At 39.7% G+C, this 23,617-nt stretch overlaps 1 protein-coding gene across 1 annotated transcript in view; it reads right to left on the bottom strand.

The window, feature by feature from the left end:
- Positions 1–14,146: 14,146 nt before the first annotated feature.
- The window catches only part of SESN3 (sestrin 3), a 74,465-nt gene continuing 64,994 nt past the window's right edge, over positions 14,147–23,617 (bottom strand). Inside the window, exon 10 of the mRNA XM_082627836.1 lies at positions 14,147–22,166. Within this exon, the coding sequence (XP_082483962.1) occupies positions 22,080–22,166 (87 nt within the window). The 3' untranslated portion in view covers positions 14,147–22,079. The remainder of the gene's footprint in view (positions 22,167–23,617) is intronic.

Genomic DNA, 23,617 nt, shown 5'->3' with positions numbered 1-23,617 from the left:
AGTTAGAGGACAGGGTCTTCTGAAGCCTTCAACCTCGCCGCCTCTGTTGACCTCCCACCCTCTCAGTCACTCTCTTACCCCACCTGGGGGCCCTCTCCATGGAGTCAGCCCCGGCCTCAGCCCAGAGGAGCTGCTTCCATAGGCAGCATCCCCCAACCTTCTGCCAAGCAGCTGGGGCTGCCACAGCCCCTCTGGGCTGAGAGCACACTTCTCTTGAAAACCACAGAGAATCAATCAGGGGGTCAGAGTCCTTCTTTCTGGCTCAGAAGTCCCATGGCTGTCTGAGCCTTGCCCCTCACTGACTCCTTGGTCCAGGCACAGTGTATTTCTATCTTATCCCATCAAGGCCAGCTCTGGGCAAACTTATGTAGGAGATACAGTTTGTCTGAAGTGCTTGTGACCATAGGGATGGGCATCTCATGCACATTGGCAAGGTGTAAACTGCCACAACCTTTCTGGGAAGCAATTCAGAAATGTGTATCAAGAGCATTAAGAGTGTTTTTGCCTTTTGACTGAGAAGTTCCATTTCAGTAGACATTTGTAACGGAAGTTTATAATGGGGAGCTCATTTTCACCATGGGGAACCCATCTTTCTTTTTTTTTTTTTTAAAGGGCATATGCGTTTTTTGTTTTCTTTTTTTTACAGAAGATGTTGGGGGTAGGAGTTCATTAATTAATTAATTTATTTTTGCTGTGTTGGATCTTCGTTTCTGTGTGAGGGCTTTCTCTAGTTGTGGCAAGCGGGGGCCACTCTTCATCATGGTGTGCAGGCCTCTCACTATCGCGGCCTCTCTTGTTGTGGAGCACAGGCTCCAGACGCGCAGACTCAGTAGTTGTGGCTCATGGGCCCAGTTGCTCCACGGCATGTGGGATCCTCCCAGACCAGGGCTCGAACCTGTGTCCCCTGCATTAGCAGGCAGATTCTCAACCACTGCGCCACCAGGGAAGCCCAGGAACCCATCTCTGATGCAGCTTCTTCTGGATGTCTTTTGATTTGCTGCTTTGATAACATGGCAACCTTCTTTGGTTTCCCAGTCATATACTGAACATGGAGAGAGGGTGGAGACAGTCCAAGTGGATTTAAGGCTGTGTAACTCTGTGTAAAAACCCCCTAAGGGGGCCTGTCCCCAAAGATACACGCTTCTCAAAAGGAAACTCTTGTGGTGCTGAGTGCATAAAAATTTGTGTGGGGAGCTTGTAAAAAGGGAAATTGTATTGGCCCCTGACCTCCCATTCTGATTCAGTAAGTTGCGGTGATTTCCAGGAATCTCTGTTTTTAAGAAGATTCCCTGTAGATTTCGATGCACAGGGAGAAGGTTTGAGAACCATTGCTTAGACTTGTAATCTTCCAGAGTCCATTTAGTTTTTAAAGAATTCCCCTAAGTCTTATTTTCATGGGACTATTGTACATCACACAGGATCTGTGCATTCAAGAAATATCTGAAATACCAGACAAGCATTCTTACCACAGATTTAGAGGGAGAGAGTTAATTATCAAAGACCCGATGTAACCTATATACCACACTTTTAAGTGTACACACTGCATATAGAGACAGAGACATCTAGAATGACTTCAGTATGCAAAACTCGTTCTGCCCACAAGCAAGCATCGGCACTTGACTTCTTTTCCTGGGGTCATGTGAACTGGGTGTATGTTTCCATGCTCACTGTCCCAGCACTTCTAAGACTCTGCCATGAAGTATGATTTTAGAAGCAGATGAGAATTCCTTTTCTTCTCTGCCTAATCCAGCTGTCTTCTCTCCATTCTGCCTGGAGGTCATAAATTGGGCTGTGATTCTTTCCACTGTTAGGAAGAGATCTACTTGGTGGGAGATGTTATTAATTTTGTCCACTGGTTCTCAAAATGTGCTGGACGTTGGAATCACCAGGAGAGCTTTTCAAAACCAAATGTCTTGCTTGCACCTCAGACTAATTCCACCAGAATCTCGGGGTGGGTGTGGGGTTCTCAGATATCAGTATTTTTAAAGTCCTCATGTGATTCTAAGTGCAACATGGTTGATAACTATTAATGTAGCCTAAACTTCACTTGAGGTAGAAATAGAAGTAGTGCAGGAAACTTTAGTGAAAGGCCAGGAGAAAAATATTTCTTTTCCTTGTACCTTATTCATGATTACTTTCTGTGTCCACTTGTCTTTCTGTGGATTGGTTTGCTTTTTTTCTTTTCACAGACTTCAATTATTACCTGGTTGCATGACCCCATATTATAGTTTTATTACATTCAGAACTGGAAAGCTCGTCTTGTAACCTGAACAATTTTCCCCTCAAAGTCTGACCATGCCGCCCCCAGTTACCAGAGATACTTTTTAAAAATGGAGATTCATATGTATAAAATAGATAACTAATAAGAACATGCTGTATAAAAAAATAAAGTAAAATACAAAAATTAAAAAAAATGGAGACTCCTGATCTCTGCCCATATTCATTAAATCAGAATTAATGGGGATGGTTCCATGAACCTGGATTTTTAACAAGTTCCTCAGTGACTCTTACACTCTAAAGTTTGGGTATTTTGGCCCTAACCTCACCAGCCCCGTTATGAGTACAGTCATACTTTGGATCCAAAATATTGAGGATGAAGACCTAAGAACAAACTTAACAGGAATGTGATATATTTCACCCCATGAAGATGGACATTCTGAGGACAGGGATGAGCAAAGGGCTGATTGTTGTTATCAACGACATTGACTCTAGTTTAGAGATTATAAATGAAAATTCCTACAACTATTCTCAAGGCTATCCTTCATAGACTGTGATATAAGAATAATTTTTCCAATCCAGTTTCTCTGTGGATGAAGTGCTAACCACCTCCAGCACTGATGTTATATCAGTTATCTACTGCCACAGCCATGCTGTGTAACATACAACCATAAAACCTCAATGGTGCACAATACAATGCTGTTCATGAGTCTGTGGGTTGGCGGGGTGATTCTGCTGATCTGAACTGGGCTGGGTGAGGCACCCCCCTGAGTCAGCAGTCAGTTGTCAGGCTAGCAGTCAGGCTAAATGACTCGACTGATCTTGCTTGGGCTTTCCCACATCTTGTCCAGAACCCCTGGGGCAATTCAGCTTGCTCCAAGTGGCTCCTCCTCCAGCAGGCTAGCCCAGGTGTGGCCAAATTCTGAGAGAGTGTGGAAGCGTGCAAGGCCTCTTAGAGCCTAGCTCTGCGACTTGTACAATGCCACTTCTGCCACGCTGTTGGCCAACTTGGTCACAGGAAGAACTCACATTCAAGGAGGTGGAGAAACAGACCCTACCTCTTAATAAGCTGTAAAGTCACATTCCAAAGCGTGTGGGTCCAGGGAGGACATCAAATGGTGCCATTTATACAAACAATCTATCACATCCATCACTTAATCTTTATCTGTTTAGGTATTGCATGGCTAGAGGCATCAAGTTCTGAAGGGTCTCACATTGGTCCTGGGCATTGAAAGAGTCTCTGCGCACATACGTGGGAAGGTAAGGCCTTGTATGGCAACTGTCTGCTTCGAGTATGTTAGGCTTTACCAATCATGGCCTGGAGTACATCATCCACGGGGATGTGCAAAAGTATTAAGGAAATTATTCAAGATATTCAGAAAGAACTTCCGGGTAAGATGGCGGAAGAGTAAGACGCGGAGATCACCTTCCTCCCCACGGATACACCAGAAATACAGCTACACGTGGAACAACTCCTACAGAACACCTACTGAACACTGGCAGAAGACCCCAGACCTCCCAAAAGGCAATAAACTCCCCACATACCTGGGTAGGACAAAGCGGAGAGATTCCCGCACAGAGGATCGGTGCTGAGCAGCACTCACCAGCCCGAGAGGCTTATCTGTTCACCCGCCGGGGGCGGGCGGCGCTGGAAGCTGAGGCTCGGGCTTCGGTCAGGGCGCAGGGAGAGGACTAGGGCTGGCGGCGAGAACTCAGCCTGAAGGGGGCTAATGTGCCACAGCTAGCCGGGAGGGAGTCTGGGAAAACTCTGGAGCTGCCGAAGAGGCAAGAGACTTTTTCTTCCCTCTTGGTTTCCTGGTGCGCGAGGAGAGGGGATTAAGAGCGCTGCTTAAAGGAGCTCCACAGACGGGCGCAAGTCGCGGCTGAAAGTGCGGAGCCCAGTGACGGGCGTGGGACGCTGGGGCTGCTGCTGCCGCCGCCAAGAAGCCTGTGTGCGAGCGCAGGTCACTGTCCACACCGCCCTTCCGGGAGCCTGTGCAGCCTGCCACTGCCGGGGTCCCGGGATCCAGGGGCGGCTTCCCTGGGAGAACGCACGGTGCGCCTCGGGCTGGTGCAACGTCACGCCGGCCTCTGCCGCTGCAGGCTCGCCCCGCACTCCGTGCCCCTCCCTCCCGCCCGGCCTGAGTGAGCCAGAGTCCCCGAAGAGGCTGCTCCTTTAACCCTGTCCTGTCTGAGCGAAGAACAGATGCCCTCCGGCGACCTACATGCAGAGGCGGGGCCAAATCCAAAGCTGAGACCCAGGAGCTGTGAGAACAAAGAAGAGAAAGGGAAACCTCTCCCAGCAGCCTCAGAAGCAGCGGATTAAAGCTCCACAATCAACTTGATGTACCCTGCATCTGTGGAATATATGAATAGACAACAAATCATCCCAAATTGAGGAGCCAGGAGTCAGTGCTGTGCCTCTGAGGTGGGAGAGCCAACTTCAGGACACGGGTCCACAAGAGACCTCCCAGCTCCACATAATATCAAAGGGCGAAAATCTTCCAGAGATCTCCATCTCAACACCAGCACCCAGCTTCACTCAACGACCAGCAAGCTACAGTGCTGGACACCCTATGCCAAACAACTAGCAAGACAGGAACACAACCCCACCCATTAGCAGAGAGGTGGCCTAAAATCATAAAAAGTCCACAGACACCCCAAAACACACCACCAGACGTGGACCTGCCCACCAGAAAGACAAGATCCAACCTCATCCACCAGAACACAGGCACTAGTCCCCTCCACCAGGAAGCCTACACAACCCACTAAACCAACCTTAGCCACTGGGGAGAGACACCAAAAACAACGGGAACTACGAACCTGCAGCCTGCAAAAAGGAGACCCCAAACACAGTAACATAAGCAAAATGAGAAGACAGAAAAACACACAGCAGGAGAAGGAGCAAGATAAAAACCCACCAGACCTAACAAATGAAGAGGTAATAGGCAGTCTACCTGAAAAAGAATTCAGAATAATGATGGTAAAGATGATCCAAGATTCTATTTCCCAGATCCAAAATCTTGGAAATAGAATAGACAAAATGCAAGAAACAGTTAACAAGGACCTAGAAGAACTAAAGATGAATCAAGCATTGGTTAAAAACACAATAAATGAAATAAAAAATACCCTAGATGGGATCAATAGCAGAATAACTGAGGCAGAAGAACGGATAAGTGAGGTGGAAGATAAAATAGTGGAAATAACTGTTGCAGAGCAAAATAAAGAAAAAAGAATGAAAAGAACAGAGGACAGTCTCAGAGACCTCTGGGACAACATTAAACGCACCAACATTCGAATTATAGGGGTTCCAGAAGAAGAAGAGAAAAAGAAAGGGACTGAGAAAATATTTGAAGAGATCATAGTTGAAAACTTCCCTAATATGGGAAAGGAAATAGTTAATCAAGTCCAGGAGGCACAGAGAGTCCCATACAGAATAAATCCAAGGAGAAATACGCCAAGACACATATTAATCAAACTGTCAAAAATTAAACACAAAGAAATCATATTAAAAGCAGCAAGGGAAAAACAACAAATAACACACAAGGGAATCCCCATCAGGATAATAGCTGATCTCTCAGCAGAAACTCTACAAGCCAGAAGGGAGTGGCAGGACATAATTAAAGTGATGAAGGAGAAAAACCTGCAACCAAGATTACTCTACCCAGCAAGGATCTCATTCAGATTTGATGGAGAAATTAAAACGTTTACAGACAAGCAAAAGCTGAGAGAGCTCAGCACCACCAAACCAGCTTTACAATAAATGCTAAAGGAACTTCTCTAGGCAAGAAACACAACAGAAGGAAAAGACCTACAATAACGAACGCAAAACAATTAAGAAAATGGGAATAGGAACATACATATTGATAATTACCTTAAATGTAAATGGACTAAATGCTCCCACCAAAAGACACAGATTGGCTGAATGGATACAAAAACAAGACCCATATATATGCTGTCTACAAGAGACCCACTTCAGACCTAGAGACACATACAGACTGAAAGTAAGGGGATGGAAAAAGATATTCCATGCAAATGGAAACCAAAAGAAAGCTGGAGTAGCAATTCTCATATCAGACAAAATAGACTTTAAAATAAAGACTACTAGAAGAGACAAAGAAGGACACTACATAATGATCAAGGGATTGATCCAAGAAGAAGATATAACAATTGTAAATATTTATGCACCCAACATAGGAGCACCTCAATACATAAGGCAAATACTAACAGCCATAAAAGGAGAAATCGACAGTAACCCAATCATAGTAGGGGACTTTAACACCCCACTTTCACCAATGGACAGATCATCCAAAATGAAAATAGATAAGGAAACACAAGCTTTAAATGATACATTAAACAAGATGGACTTAATTGATATTTATAGGACATTCCATCCAAAAACAACAGAATACACATTTTTCTCAAGTGCTCATGGAACATTCTCCAGGATAGATCATATCTTGGGTCACAAATCAAGCCTTGGTAAATTTAAGAAAATTGAAATTGTATCAAGTATCTTTTCTGACCACAATGCTATGAGACTAGATATCAATTACAGGAACAGAGCTGTAAAAAATACAAACACATGGAGGCTAAACCATACACTACTTAATAACGAAGTGATCAGTGAAGAAATCAAAGAGGAAATTAAAAAATACCTAGAAACAAATGACAATGGAGACACGACGACCCAAAACCTATGGGACGCAGCAAAAGCAGTTCTAAGAGGGAAGTTTATAGCAATACAATCCCACCTTAAGAAACAGGAAACATCTCGAATAAACAACCTAACCTTGCACCTAAAGCAATTAGAGAAAGAAGAACAAAAACACCCCAAAGTTAGCAGAAGGAAAGAAATCATAAAGATCAGATCAGAAATAAATGAAAAAGAAATGAAGGAAATGATAGCAAAGATCAATAAAACTAAAAGCTGGTTCTTTGAGAAGATAAGCAAAATTGATAAACCATTAGCCAGACTCATCAAGAAAAAAAGGGAGAAGATTCAAATCAATAGAATTAGAAATGAAAAAGGAGAAGTAACAACTGACACTGCAGAAATACAAAAGATCATGAGAGATTACTACAAGCAACTCTATGCCAATAAAATGGACAACCTGGAAGAAATGGACAAATTCTTAGAAATGCACAACCTGCCAAGACTGAATCAGGAAGAAATAGAAAATATAAATAGACCAATCACAAGCACTGAAATTGAAACTGTGATAAAAAATCTTCCAACAAACAAAAGCCCAGGACCAGATGGCTTCACAGGCGAATTCTATCAAGCATTTAGAAAAGAGCTAACACTTATCCTTCTCAAACTCTTCCAAAATATAGCAGAGGGAGGAACACTCCCAAACTCATTCTACGAGGCCACCATCACCTTGATACCAAAACCAGAGAAGGATGTCACAAAGAAAGAAAACTACAGGCCAATATCACTGATGAACATAGATGCAAAAATCCTCAACAAAATCCTAGCAAAGAGAATCCAACAGCACATTAAAAGGATCATACACCATGATCAAGTAGGGGTTATTCCAGGAATGCAAGGACTCTTCAATATACACAAATCAATCAACGTGATACACCATATTAACAAACTGAAGGAGAAAAACCATATGATCATCTCAATAGATGCAGAGAAAGCTTTCGACAAAATTCAACACCCATTTATGATAAAAACCCTGCAGAAAGTTGGCATAGAGGGAACTTTCCTCAACATAATAAAGGCCATATATGACAAACCCACAACCAGCATCGTCCTCAATGGTGAAAAACTGAAACCATTTCCACTAAGATCAGGAACAAGACAAGGCTGCCCACTCTCACCACTCTTATTCAACCTAGTTTTGGAAGTTTTAGCCACAGCAATCAGAGAAGAAAAGGAAATAAAAGGAATCCAAATCAGAAAAGAAGAAGTAAAGCTGTCAGTGTTTGCAGATGACATGATACTATACATAGAGAATCCTAAAGATGCTACCAGAAAACTACTAGAGCTAATCAATGAATTTGGTAAAGTTGCAGGATACAAAATTAATGCACAGAAATCTCTGGCATTCCTATATACTAATGATGAAAAATCTGAAAGTGAAATCAAGGAAACACTCCCATTTACCATTGCAACAAAAAGAATAAAATATCTAGGAATAAACCTACCTAAGGAGACAAAAGACCTGTATGCAGAAAATTATAAGACACTGATGAAAGAAATTAAAGATGATACAAAGAGATGGAGAGATGTACCATGTTCTTGGATTGGAAGAATCAACATTGTGAAAATGACTCTACTACCCAAAGCAATCTACAGATTCAATGCAATCCCTATCAAACTACCACTGGCATTGTTCACAGAACTAGAACAACAAATTTCACAATTTGTATGGAAACACAAAAGACCCCGAATAGCCAAAGCAATCTTGAGAACGAAAAATGGAGCTGGAGGAATCAGGCTTCCAGACTTCAGACTATACTTCAAAGCTACAGTAATCAAGACAGTATGGTACTGGCACAAAAACAGAAAGATAGATCAATGGAACAGGATAGAAAGCCCAGAGATAAACCCATGGACATATGGTCACCTTATCTTTGATAAAGGAGGAAGGAATGTACAGTGGAGAAACGACAGTCTCTTCAATAAGTGGTGCTGGGAAAACTGGATAGGGACATGTAAAAGTATGAGATTAGATCACTCCCTAACACCATACACAAAAATAAGCTCAAAATGGATTAAAGACCTAAATGTAAGGCCAGACACTCTCAAACTCTTAGAGGAAAACATAGGCAGAACACTCTATGACATAAATCACAGCAAGATCCTTTTTGACCCACCTCCTAGAGAAATGGAAATAAAGACAAAAATAAACACATGGGACCTATGAAACTTAAAAGCTTTTGCACAGCAAAGGAAACCATAAACAAGACCAAAAGACAATCCTCAGAATGGGAGAAAATATTTGCAAATGAAGCAACTGACAAAGGATTAATCTCCACAATTTACAAGCAGCTCATGCAGCTCAATAACCAAAAAACAAACAACCCAATCCAAAAATGGGCAGAGGACCTAAATAGACATTACTCCACAGAAGATATACAGACTGCCAACAAACACATGAAAGGATGCTCAACATCTTTACTCATTAGAGAAATGCAAATCAAAACTACAATGAGATATCATCTCACACCAGTCAGAATGGCCATCATCAAAAAATCTAGAAACAACAAATGCTGGAGAGGGTGTGGAAAAAAGGGAACACTCTTGCACTGCTGGTGGGAATGTGAATTGGTACAGCCACTATGGAGAACGGTATGGAGGTTCCTTAAAAAACTACAAATAGAACTACCATATGACCCAGCAACCCCACTACTGGGCATATACCCTGAGAAAACCATAATTCAAAAAGAGACATGTACCAAAATGTTCATAGCAGCCCTATTTACAATAGCCCGGAGATGGAAACAACCTAAGTGTCCATCATTGGATGAATGGGTAAAGAAGATGTGGCACATATATACAATGGAACATTACTCAGCCATAAAAAGAAACGAAATTGAGCTATTTGTAATGAGGTGGATGGACCTAGAGTCTGTCATACAGAGTGAAGTAAGTCAGAAAGAGAAAGACAAATACTGTATGCTGACACATATATATGGAATTTAAGAAAAAAAATGTCATGAAGAACATAGGGGTAAGACAGGAATAAAGACACAGACCTACTTGAGAATGGACTTGAGGATATGGGGATGGGGAAGGGTAAGCTGTGACAAAGTGAAAGAGCGGCATGGACATATATACACTACCAAACGTAAGGTAGATAGCTAGTGGGAAGCAGCCGCATAGCACAGGGAGATCAGCTCGGTGCTTTGTGACCGCCTGGAGGGGTGGGATAGGGAGGGTGGGAGAGAGACGCAAAAGGGAGGGGATATGGGAACATATGCATATGTATAACTGATTAAACTTGTTATAAAGCAAAAAAAAAAAAAAGTCATAGGAAAAAGGTAAAAAAAAAAAAAAAAAAAATAAGTTATTCAGAAAACGTCCCAAAGAAGGCATTGCAGTTACCTTGCAGATCCTGTTTCCATGCTGCCCTGAAATTCTAGTTGGGCTCTGGTTGCCAAGGAGATGCTATTGTTTTAAAGTGGGACACATCCATCCCTGTGCTAAAGACCCATTGAAAATGGCTTTCATCTCCTTTTCCAAATGAATAAATACAAGTCCTTTAGCCCGACCTTTCAGACCCTGCACATCTGACCAAATTACAATTTCCAAATTCATCTTCTTATGTAAGTCCCGCACACGTGCACTGCATGTTGCAGCAGGCTTTTGCTCCCTCCGACCTCCTTGCCTAAACATGTAGTTCCTCAGTCTCTGCAAATCGTAGCAATGCTAGAAGTGCCTGTTCCAATATTCACTGTTTTAAAAGCCATCACTGTTAACAGCAGACAAAAATGCACGACTCTCCTCTTTATTTGGCATCTGGTTACTGAGTCTAAGCTCATACTGCTCACCACACAACAGGCCAATAATCGAGAGACGAGTTGTTGAGGCAATGAATAACAACTTTATTCAGAAAGCCAGCAGACCGAGAAGACGGTGGACTCGTGGCCCAAAGAACCATCTTGCCTGAGTTAGAACGCAGACTCCTTTTATACTAAAAGAGGAGGGAATAAAGTCAAACACGTCCTGGCTCCCATCAGCCTCCGGAGGAGATGTGTTAATTTCTTCCTCCCTGCAGTCATTCACAGGTGGACCTGGTCAGGATGTTTCCTGTGAGCTAAACAAAGGTATTTTAGCTTAATGCTCATTACCTTGGAAGGAAGGTTCTTTTTAACCCTCTAAAATGGGGATAATACCTACTTGCAGGGGGGTTATAATAAATTAATGTATTTAAAGTTCCTAATATTTAGATAGGACACATGATAACTTGATAAATGATGGCTATTTTTATGACCCCACATTACAAGCTATTATCTTCTTTCCTATGTTGTCTGATGTTGCCTATTTTACCCTCTTCTTACCCACACTTCCCCCTTCTTAACGACAAGGGCTATGTCTTCTTTGTTATTACTGTTATCTGTATTTACAGCTGAGGAAACGGAGGAACCACAAGATCAGGTAGTTCAAGTCCAGATAGTTCACCATGGTGGAGTTGAGATTTGAATTTATTCTAGGACCTGCTCAATAAACCCCAGCACTGCACTGCACTGCCTTTTCTTGGCGTGGACTTCCAGGAAGCAAGGCCCAAGACCAAGGTTTCTTTGAGATCAAGTGGCCGGAGTGGAGGACAGGGGTAGTGAAATAGGAAAAGGAGGAAAGAGTAGACTGGTATTCGATTCCACCAGGCCCTCTGAGTCTCCGAACTGCAACCTGGGAGATGGAAAGAAGGAAACACTCATCCCTTGTCTCTAGTTAGTCACTGCTCAGGGGTTAACTGTTAACTCCCTGCACTTATGGTTGTGCATGATCAGTGTCGAGGCAGGTCCATCTGGCACCCCGCCACAAGCACTCAGAGCAGCCCCGGGACAGGAAGCCAGACCTAAGAGGTGCTTTCCCACTGTCTCTGGGAAAACCTGGCCCCAGCCTGCGCGGAGCTGGTGGCCACAGCACAGGGCAGGAGGGAGTTAGCGATGGGCCACGGTAAAGTGGTTGGTGTGTGAAGCAGCTGGTGTGTGTGAAGTGGCTGGAACTGCTGCCTCAGCACATAAAGGAGACAGTCAGTGGGCGGTGAAAGTACTGTAACCAGGAGACTCTTCCTGAGTTTCCTCTTGATGTGAAGATGAAGGGTCCGTTTATGTTTATTTTAGAAGCAGGCCAGTGTAAGAGGGAGTATTAAGAATTCTTGTCTCAAATTCCTTTTAAAGAGTTCTATGGATGAATTAAAAAAAAAAAAAAAAGAAAAAGAAAAGAGGGACTTCCCTGGTGGTGCAGTGGTTAAGAATCTGCCTGCCAGCACAGGGAACACGGGTTCGATCCCTGGTCCGGGAAGATCCCACATTCTGCGGAGCAACAAAGCCCGTGCCCTACAACTACTGAGCCTGGGCTCTAGAGCCCGTGAGCCACAACTACTGAAGCCTGCGTGCCTAGAGCGCATGCTCTGCAACAAAGAGTAGCCCCTGCTCGCTGCAGCTAGAGAAAGCCCGTGTATAGCAACGAAGACCCAGAGCAGCCAAAATAAATACATTAATTAAGTAAATTTATATATAAAAAAAAGAGTTCTATGGAAAGATTTGGGCCCACCTGTGTTTTGAAACATGTCCAGTATGTGAGATTATGGGAGAAGAAAATTACATACATTAGAAACTATGACTTTGCATTGGTAACTTCCACCATACAGAATGGTCCTAAAAATAAAAAAGTAACATGGTTGTAAGCTTTCCCGAGTCTTCTTTAGGATCAGGCTTATTGTTCTCATTGGAGAAACTTTTGGGCTTTAAATTGACAAGTCCTGCTTTTATATATTGGTCTGTGAACCTTTCCTTCGGGGAGCATCTTTTAAATCGTAAGGCCCATTCAGGACTGGAGGGAAAAAATCTATTTTTTAAAATTAAAAAAAAGTTGCAAGTTAGCCAGAGAGGTAAGTTATCTAACCTCTTGTTTGGAGCATGGACTATCCTTTTATTTTTCAGTTAAAATGTCATGTTGAGAGCATAGTCATTTATATCATTAACCTAAGAAACTTAGGCTGAATTAAGATAGTGAAGTTTAGTATAAAAGTGGCATCAGAAAGACAGAGTTCAAATTCCCACTGTGCTGATTCTAGGTGCCAACTCTTGGGCAAAGCTCTCAAGACTCAGTTTCCTCTTCTGTAAAATGTTATCATTTCTTTACAAAGTTATTATGAGGATTAAATGAGATCATATATGTGAAAAGATCAAATACACACGTAAACAAGGAGCTTCATTTTACTTTTAAAAATGGCTCAAAGTTATTAATCAGTTCCTAGGGAGCTAGGGTCAAAAAGCTGGATTTTGAACTGGGGGAGAAGTGGAAACTTAGCTGTTGGCTGAGTTTGGTCTGATGTGTCGTGTCCTTTATCTCCCCCAGAGGTTGCATATTATTGAAAAAGACAGACTCTAATCAGCAAGAAGCTGGTTTTTGCTGATCTCCCAGTACAGCTGAACACATGGACCAAAGGGAGAGTTCTTGCCTTTGCTATGAACTTTTATGTAATCAGCGAGCTAAGAGAAGTAAAAAGGGCTCTCCTTGGAATACCTTGCACAAAAGCCTTTGCACATCCTCTATAACTTTCCCAAAGACTATTTTACATTTCTACTTGGGAGTCTTACTATCACCTCACATTACACATGTATAAACCCCCCTCCCCCCAAATTCTCCTTCCTAACTCTTTATTTCAATTAGCAACAGGAGTATTCTCTGGGCTTCCTCATTTATTCGCTCAGAGTCATCACTATACTGCATATTTCAAATACATTATTACATTTCACCTAATTTCAAACAACCATCTCAAGAAGGCATTATCCCCCTCAGATCGTGGGACAGAAATCAACGTTCCTAGAGATCAAATTACTTAAGGTCACAAAGCTAGTAGAATGTGAAAAACGAGCTTTAAATTCAAGCTCTGACACCAGGTTCAATGCCGCTTTCCACATTCTACCTTACTATTTTTGGTTAATAAGAGATAATAGTGAAACTAATTTGCCTATTGCTGAGATCACAATGGACATTTTCAAAGGTAACAATAACTGTACGTTTTGCACAACTTACACTATTGCAATATTCCATTAATGCAGTATCAAGTGACTGTAAGAAGACTGTGGGTCAGGAAGAAATAAGGGGAAAAAAATGACTCTTACAATGCTGATGTCTTTCAGAATGCATGTCCAATAATTTAAGCAGAAACAAACCTAGGCAAGAATGCTACTCCAATATTAATTTAAATATATATATATAAAAGCAAACAGTGTTCAGTTTTGCCAATTTTATTGAACCAATAAAATTCCTACTAATAACAATGAAATAAATTTCTGCAAGTATAAATGTGATACAGTTTAACAAAACCCATTGTTCTGTACCTATAAATAGATTTTCAAAATGTCATAAAAAGTGCAGTTATGAATTGTTAACATGTTAATACACAGTTCCTTTATTTCAAATGTGTTTGCCTTGACTCACCAACAGTTCCTTCTGCATCTGTTCAAATAATATTACCCATCCCTCCAAAAAAAAAAGAAAAAAAAAAAGAGGCATTAAAGCACTAGAATATTACACAAAAACTGATCCATTCAGGTCAGCTTTAGTCAGAACTGTAGAATCAGCAACACAAGAAAAATAAGACCTAGTTGTACATACAAAAAGCTTTCATGGGTTCTATAATCTTCTTAACTGCTGACTTATGTGGAGGGCATAATAGTTGAAAAGCCTTATATGGTTAACTAACTTACACTATATCTACAGCAGGGTCTGATTTGCCTGAACAAGTTTAAAGTGGCTGTTTAGCAAGTTTGCTATTTTCAGAATTGAAACTATAAATGTAAGACTGCCATTTGACACTGAAAATTGTGTGAATCCTAAATTGCATCAATGATCTATTTGATAAAAGCTTATTCTAATTGAAAACCTTATATAGTAAGAGACTGATAGATATATAGCAGTCTTAAAGATCACGTCATCCGCCTCACGTTAGTCCAAAGTCACGTGCTTCGTAAAAAAAATTACAGTAACAAAGCACAGGACTACAAAGGCAAAACATCACAGCTTCTGATTACATGGAATAAAAAGTACCAAGGAACGCAAAAGATAATTCTGTATTAATACTGATGAATTAAAGAACTATAACAGACATTTCACAGCATGCTACATATATCACTCACAACTTAAGGATAAAATGATGTCTAAAATTGAAAGATAAGAAGTTGGCAATCTGATTTCATGTGCAATTCAGCTACAAGTCTTAATATATACATTCATGATGTAGCTGATCTGCAAAATCAGGTTAAAAAAAAAAGAGATTTCAAGTTCAAATCCTATTTCATAAGCTAAAGGATACATCCAGTTCTTCCATGACCAGGAAAGTTATTTTCAGGTTTGAAGGAGCTAATCCAAGTAGCAAGGCCATGTTCCAAGTTGACCTGACAGGGTTCTTTGTAACCTTGCTCCAACTGTGCATGTGGCTGTGAGTATTCTATTAGCATGGAGAAGATGCCAAACTGGCTTGTGGTTTGCTTTCTGTGTCTATCTTATCAGATTGAAAAGAGTAAATGTGAGGAGAAAGAGGAAGGGGAAAATTGCATTTTCTTTCCAGGGAAGATATATGGATGTAAAGGAAATTATCTGCAGTAGATATAGAGTTGGGATGACTTTCTTTCCTTGAGGAACAAGGGTACCATTTAACGTTTACCCTTTATTTTAGCGAACCAGTGAAATTCAGAAAGGAGAAAACAGTCTCAACCTTACGAAGGAAATTTCTTGGCTACCCAACTGATACATTTCCTTTATCCTACCTTTTGATCCTTCCTTATCAGATTTGGGAGTCAGTTGACAATCTGTAAAGACTAACTCAAGAAAGAGATGTATAATCAGTTTCATTCAGTAAGTGTCATATTGCATATACTTAAGCTAATCAGCATTCATAAACAATATTTTAACAATAAAGACTAGAGAGCGTCTCTCCTTTTGATATTCTTTCTGTTAAAATTATACATTCATTTTTAAGAGGTTAAACTGAGGGGTGCAAGAAAATAGACTGTTTTAGCAAATTTATATACCAAAAATTACATTTATCATATTTAGACTTACTAACATTTGATGCTGTCCTATGAGCTGTAAGATGGGGTGTTTGTTCTAATGGCTATTTTATAGTATGCATTTTATTATTTCAAAGATTTCCACAAGCATTGAAAAGAATCAGATATGCATCCCCCCACCCACCGCCCCCATATTCCTTCTTTTTTCAGCTCTGGACTTCATGGTGGTGCAGTCATAATTAAAGCTAGAATGAACACTTCATGACATATGATTTAATAAAAACCATCCTTTCAGTCTCCATCATTCAAGTCTCATTTCTTAACTAGGCATCTATTCATTTCTGGGCCCTTAAAGGAATTGACTAGACTCTGTTATCAGGTTGGGTTGTTCATGAACGGGCGTGGAAGGTCATCCAAATACCACTGTAGATCATAATAATCTGTACTTTCAAACAAGGGGGGTTTGTCTTCAGGTCAGACAACCGTCTATAGATAAACACGCCACACGTTAGAAGCCTGACAGTGTTCATCTATGGACCACACTGAGCAGGCACTGGCCAGAGAGGAAGAACTGCTACTTCCTCTTCTGTGCGTTTCCTGTTCCTTAATGATACTGTCTGGATATACCAGAAGTGCAGCCATGGTTGTAAGGACTACGAAGGCAGTGCATTCCCTTTTCACCCTGTAGCTCATTTTCCCGCATGAGAATAGGGTAGGAATAGGGGTTAGAAGCTTAGTCTAACCTAGGGAAGCTTGATCAAACCATTATGTAGCCAATTTTATGGTATTTTATCTATATTATAAATCAAATGTTCTTCTGTGATCCAATGGGACCACCTAAACATCCTTTATCATATGTCCTTCTATCGGAAATGTGTTTTGAGGCCCAAATGACACCAATAAAACAAATGTCTGAAACACCACCCATTTGTATGCCAGAAACTTCCTGTTCCATTGATAGGTTACAGATCAATCTGGATTGCTGGAGAATTTCCACTTTACATTCAAATAACTTGGACTAACCAAATATAGATCCAGGTTAAGATGGCAATTCAATCACTTTAAAATCCTGCTAAATGCTAAATTCTGCATGGTAGAAATAGTTCAATTTCTGTATCATGTATAAATATAAAGATTCCTACTTTGATAGAAGGCAAAAATCTTCTATGATTTATTTAAAATATGGAAGTAGTATTACTGAACAACGGAGAGTGAATCCATGAAAAGGTTGGATACTCTGAGTTTATAGGCTCTTTGGGGATGAGGTAGAGGAGAGCAAGATATTTTGGCAGCTGGGAAAGGGTACAACAGTCTGGGATGGACGAGATTACACGTGGTGCTGCATTAGATCTGGTAAGGTGTCCAGGGCAAAGGTTAGCCAAAATATAGCTAGATGGTAGGGGGATTTCGAGGGAGTTGGGACAAGTCGTATTCCTCATGGATGGAGAAGAAGTAACTGGGAAAAGTAAATGCTGGTGACGATCAGCAGGTGGCTGGTGATGTTTCGTTTGGATTGTGAAAAGGTGCTCAGACCAAGATGGGCTGAGGGGAGGGGAAGAGAGCGAGCGTGGTAGAGGTCGAGGCACTTGGAGGAAGAGAAAGCAGGCAGGAAAGGATGGGCTGAATGTAGGCAGAAGCTCCCACAATAGCAAGTGCTCCTTTAGATTAGGTGTGTGATGCTGACAGCAGCCACGCTCTTAGAATTATGGTCCATGTGTTCTTTGAAAGACTCTTCCTTCCTCACAGGGTTCTGCCTTGACAGGTACCTCTACCTCTATGATCCATTTCACCCCAGATATTTTTGTTCTAGGTCTCACCTGAGCGGATACTACTAACGAAGCCAAATTAGCATGGAAGTAAGCTCCACATACAGGGGGCACTGAAGTTCTGTTGACTGAGATGAATACATTCATATTACAGTACTGTTTTAAGGAAAGATTATTTGATTCTCAGTCTCCAGAGGGATATAATCGGGAAACATGGTTTATGATTATGGCCACCTAGAATAAGTTCTGACTATAAAATTACATAACTTAAAACTCGATCTGAATAGAGGAGCCATCTACCTTTCAGTTTACTGTTGAATTATACTGTTAGCAAATTTCCTCTACTATTTATATAACATTATTGTTGCATAATTTTCACTTCATGCAAGACTGTCTATTTGCATAAAAGAAGAAAAAGTCCCCTTAGATAAAGAGAAGAGTTTAAGGTCTTGCTTTCCAGAGGAATGATTTAGAATTGTCTTTAAAACGCAACATAAAACAAAACAAAAACCTCATTTTACTAGCACAGTGCAAATCATTTTTATAATATGCACTGAAATTTTTTTTCCCTGACAAATTGTCCTTAGTGTTTAAAAGAATCTTACCATCATATATGCATGCGCTCTGCATGAAAGTGGTGAACTATTTTTAAGTACAGATCTTTAATTGTTCGTTGATAATTTCATTTTGCTGTGGCATAAAGATCTAAGATTTTGGATTTAAAAACTCTATAAGGTGGGGAAAAAAGTTGCTCAGGAATAATGTTAACTAGTTGTTAGAAGCATTTAAAATCTTTAAGGGACTCAATTTGTTTATTTATTTATTTTGTATTGGGGTATGTTTGTTTTACAATGTTGTGTTAGTTTCTACTGTACAGCGAAATGAAGTAGAGTTCCCTGTGCTATACAGCAGGTTCTCATTAGTTATCTATTTTATACATACTAGTTAGTGTATATAGGCCAATCCCAATTTAAGGGACTTTATAATACAATTAAAATAGGGGCTCTGGTTCAAATATGATTTTGCTATAAAGCTGACATCGAGTTTTCTGTTCTAAGACAGTCCTGTGTTGCTCTGTCACTATTATTTGAGTTTAAAGTCATAATTACAGGCCAAGGCCATGCCCCAGATTCCACACTAGCCATTCTTTATTTCAAAAGTACCCCAAATGGGACAAAGATTCTTCCTGAGACTGAGATAGTATCCTTAGCTCCAAAAGGTGAAGAAATAATAAGTTGTCCCGTCTCAAAAGCCTGTTTTCCTCTAATTATCATGAGTCCATCTGAGGAAGCCTCATCAGAAGGTTCCAAGGAGGCACCTGCCTGGCCACTCCTGCAGTCAAGGGATTGGGTTCAAGATTTACTTTCAGAGAGGAGAGTAGTTGGATTTTCCTAAGGTGATCTGAGAAATTGAGAGTTATAACTGGAAATCGGAAAATTTGAAATTCAAAAGTAAACAGCTATCCACCAAGCATATACATCAGTGGATTATTAGACTATTTTGAAAATAATAAGCAACGGAGTTAGAGACTTCCCATTCACGTGTGCTCTTCTCACACACGCCTGCACATCTCAGTTTGGCACAATGAGAGCCCAAGGGGTGGGTTAGCAGATCGTATAGTCACATCAATACACCAATTGAACCAGATATCTCTTTTAAAAATATCACATTTTAATATAAAAAGCTATACTATAAATTACTACATAGTAAATTCAATACTCTGAAAAAATACCACCCTGGAAAACCGCATCAGAATTTCAAGTTTGCATTAGCTGAAGTTCACAGCAAACTCACTGTACAATGGATTTCACAACCTGGAAGGCTGTGCGTGCTGCATTTTGGCAGGTGCTTTGGCACCTTCAAAGTCAACTTTTCTAGGCTGACTCAGTGAGGTTCATAAATATATTGTTTTGTCTTTGTTTATAGTTCCAAGTCAACTGATTTTCCTGATTAGTGATGAGACAGATCGATGCTGAGCTAATAAGAAACCTTGCTAGGAAAGAGATCTAGTAAAGGCACTAATATTTCCATAACCCAACTCCAACTACCTACATTTCCGGGGGTTGGGGGGAACACAAAAAACAAAAACTAAGTGGCCATTTTAGTTACTTAAACCTTGTTTCCCCTTTTGGTCTAAAGCTCATATGGTGTTCTGTGAGAATTTCTCCTCCTTTTCAATATATAAAAATCATTTTTTATCCTGTAATACAGGTCACCTGCACAAAAACATAGGGATATTAAATGAAAGAATTCTAGTTATAAAAAAAAAAGTCAAGAGTAAAGGATATCCTCAACTTGAAAGTTCTAAAATTAGGGAAGTCAAATGGACATGCATGTTGTCATTCATATTTTGCCATTCCCCTAAAGACTTTCTTCGTACTTAACACATATCTATATAATGTGATATGGCATAAAATCAACATATGGTATACGCAATAAACAAAACAGACTAGATCTGATACGAGTTCTTTGAATAATCTCTTTAAATAAATCACCCTGTCTTAAAAAAAATTAGCAATTTTCCTCACGTGGAAGATTTCAAACAAAATCCTGGAATCTAAAAATGCAGAACTATCTCATATTCATAGGTTTACAGTCATCTTTCTATTTTCTTATCTAGAACAAAGCCTAAAAGAAAGCAACCTAATGGATTGTACCAGAAAAGGATGATAAATGGTGGGGAAAATGATTGAACAGAACACTAGTCCACAATTCTTTCATGAGAGAAAAAAAGTAAGTCCTAGATAACAAGTAAGTCTAAAATGAAATCTTTGTGGGAACTCTAACGGAAAATTTTAACTATCTTATTCACTATGAAAAAAATTGATCTGTTTTAAAACAATTAGCATGTTTGTGTAAAATTCAAGTCACCCTTAGTTAACCAAAAAGTGTTTAAGCAGTGCAGTTGTGTCCTACTGGATAGCTGTAAGCATCTCTTTAGGCACTTCACTGGTTCATTAACATAATATAAATTAAAGCTATAAACACATAATGTTGTGCTCTGTGAAGATAATCTAATCAAGCAACATAAACCAATGCAAAAATGTGACTTTTGGGATGCTTTTTCTTCCCTTAAGACTTGAGATCTTTTTTTAACCAGTTGTCCAAAGAGATTTTTCTGGGGAAGGGGATGCTTTGGCATTATGAAAGGAACATTGTTCAACCCCAGGAAGGCAAAAGCCTTGGGCGATAAAGAAATCTGAACCAAATTTCTTTATGGCTCTGTGTTAAAAGGACACTTCTGCAGTGACATAATAGGGGGAAAGTCTGTTGTGTATTTTTTTAAACATATTGCACTCTTTTGTTGTTGTCGTTCAATCACATTAATGCATAGAAACACAATTTTTACCTTTGAATAATAAACTGTTTAACCTATCAATCATAAGAAAAACCATGGAAAATAAGTTCTAAAAGCCTAACAAGGAAAAAATATAGGTATATTAACCTTCCTCTGCTTACTGCAATATAGAAAACACTATGAGAAAAGAAAAATGTGCAAAGAAAATTTTTGGTCAGTCTTATGTGGGTACATGTTTATATGTGCCAACTAAATGAACTGTAAGTAGCCCTGCAAGCACTGATTATTTCTGATGACTGAGGATTACTGTCAGTGATAGAAAGGATTGTGCATAATTCCACTTTTAATATATACATCTGATATGGAAAACGGAAACTTCTGTTCCAGAAGAGAAAGAAACTAGCTGAATTTGGCATTTCAGTAGCATGCTATAGAATTCATCATGATCAATTTCACATTAAATTATGGACAATGGCTGTATCACATTTCATGTTATCGCCAATAGCAGTAAAAAAAAACAAACAAATAAACAAACAAAAAAAATAAACAGTGCCTGACAAATAATCTCCTGGGGACACAGATGAGTGTCCTGTGAGCAGCTTAGTTCAACAGCGCATGCTTCTCCTCCACCAGATTTAGGACACAACATTAAAATTCTAGAATGGCCAGAGGAGGTCATTCATTGCTGAATTCCGATATCTGAAAAACAATTGCTTGAGCAGATTGTAAGCGCTTTTCCATATTTAAAAAAAAAAAAAAAGGAAAGAACAAAAATACACATACACACAAACCCCAAAGCACTGAAGTTAAGCATTAACAAACCAGGTTCATGATTTATGATCAGTATCCAAAAACCCAACTATAAACAATGCCAAGTAGTGCTCCTCAGTATTATTTTTGCAATTGTTAGTCATGTTAAGCATCAAGAAAAAGAAAATACATCATTGCACATTACAGCCGCCCCCAAAAAAACGGCTAAAACTTTGACACTAGAGAATTGAATAATGTTTGATGCTACATCACAAACAGCTTCTGATGTATATCCTATGTGAAAAGGTCTTTACACATATATGACATTTTCCCTGGATGATGCTTCAGGTCAAATGCCGAGTTATGGCACGAAGAGCATAGAGAAGCTCAGCTTGCATCCGTGCTTCCATCAGAAGTAAATTTACGTGAACCTAGAAATGAAAGCGTTACCAATTTAGCGACCATTATAAACAACTGAAAAAACTTTAATTTTTTTTTCATATATCAGACATTCACAAATGTTTTTCATGGGTATTATAGACACATATACAAACACACATGCCTGGGCATATTTATGCGTGTACATGATGTAATACTCATAAGAACACTGCGTTTATAAAAAAAAGTGAGCAGTAAAAATGACCCCTAAAGTCTTAAAAAGTCCAATAATTTTGTTAGGATCGATGTTATGTAAAGACAGTCAATCTTTTGGGCTATAAAATAAAACTAATTTTTACAAATCATAATTTTCCTACAAATTATACTTTCTTCCAGTTGTAAAATTTTATATGGCTAAAACTCAGCCCCACGTTTCTTATAGCCTATGCTTATTCCTAGGAAAGCTTTTAAAAACATTTCTTACTATTTACAGGCATACCTCGTTTTATCGTGCTTTTTGCTTTATGGCACTTTACAGGTACTGTGTTTTTTACAAACTGAAGGTTTGTGGCAACCCTGCGTCAAGCAAGTCTATCGGCATCATTTTTCCAACAGCGTTTGCTCACTTTGTGTCTCTGTGTCACATTTGCGAATCCTCACAACATTTCAAACCCTCCACCAGCAAAAAGATTATGACTCACTGAAGGTTCAAATGATGGTTAGCACTTTTTAGTGATAAAGTATTTTTTTAAATTAAGGTATGTACACTGTTTTTTAAGACATAATGCTATTATACACTTAATAGACTACAATATAGTGTAAACATAACTTTTATATGCACTGGGATATCAAAAATTCATGTGACTCCCTTTATTGTGACATTCACTTTAGTGCAGTGGTCTGGAACCAAACCCATAATATCTTTGAGCTATGACTGTACTTGGGAGATATTAAAGTGAAAATGTGAAGCTTAAAGCAGTTTGGAATTAGTGTCTGGTACTCAGATATGCATAGCTTGCCTAGAGTCTTTCAGATACAGCTGTGAACAAGCACCTAACTTTTTTGGGGGGGATACAGCTCATCCGATAGGTTAAATTATATACCCGCATATTTTCAAAATTTTTACAAAGAAATATGTTGTGATATATTTAGATTATTTTGATATCTTTCTATAGGTTAGATGTATTGTTGGATCTATTCTCTTCATGAGTAAGGAGAATTTCTAGATACCACCTAGTAAAGAGAGAAAATCTAATGCAAACATGTAAGCAGAGCATAGCGATCCATCTCGGAGAGATGCTGGAGGCAAATGGGTATTTATATGATGTGTGATTGGCTCTAAGGCTTCAAGAAAGTCCGCTAGGGATTGAGGTCATAACATTCTTTATCAAAGTCATATGGTTACTGAGTGAATATTAGGACCCTGGAAAGGTTTTCTTACTCTCAAGCTTAGAAACTGTGATATAAATGGAAGATTCGTGGCCTTTAAGGTCAAAGACCTAGG

The sequence above is a fragment of the Mesoplodon mirus genome (assembly GCF_964341445.2).
Source record: "Mesoplodon mirus genome assembly, chromosome: 7".
Taxonomy (NCBI): Eukaryota; Metazoa; Chordata; class Mammalia; order Artiodactyla; family Ziphiidae; genus Mesoplodon; species Mesoplodon mirus.
Note: the sequence above shows the minus strand (reverse complement) of the source record. Positions and strands in the feature narration are given on the sequence as shown.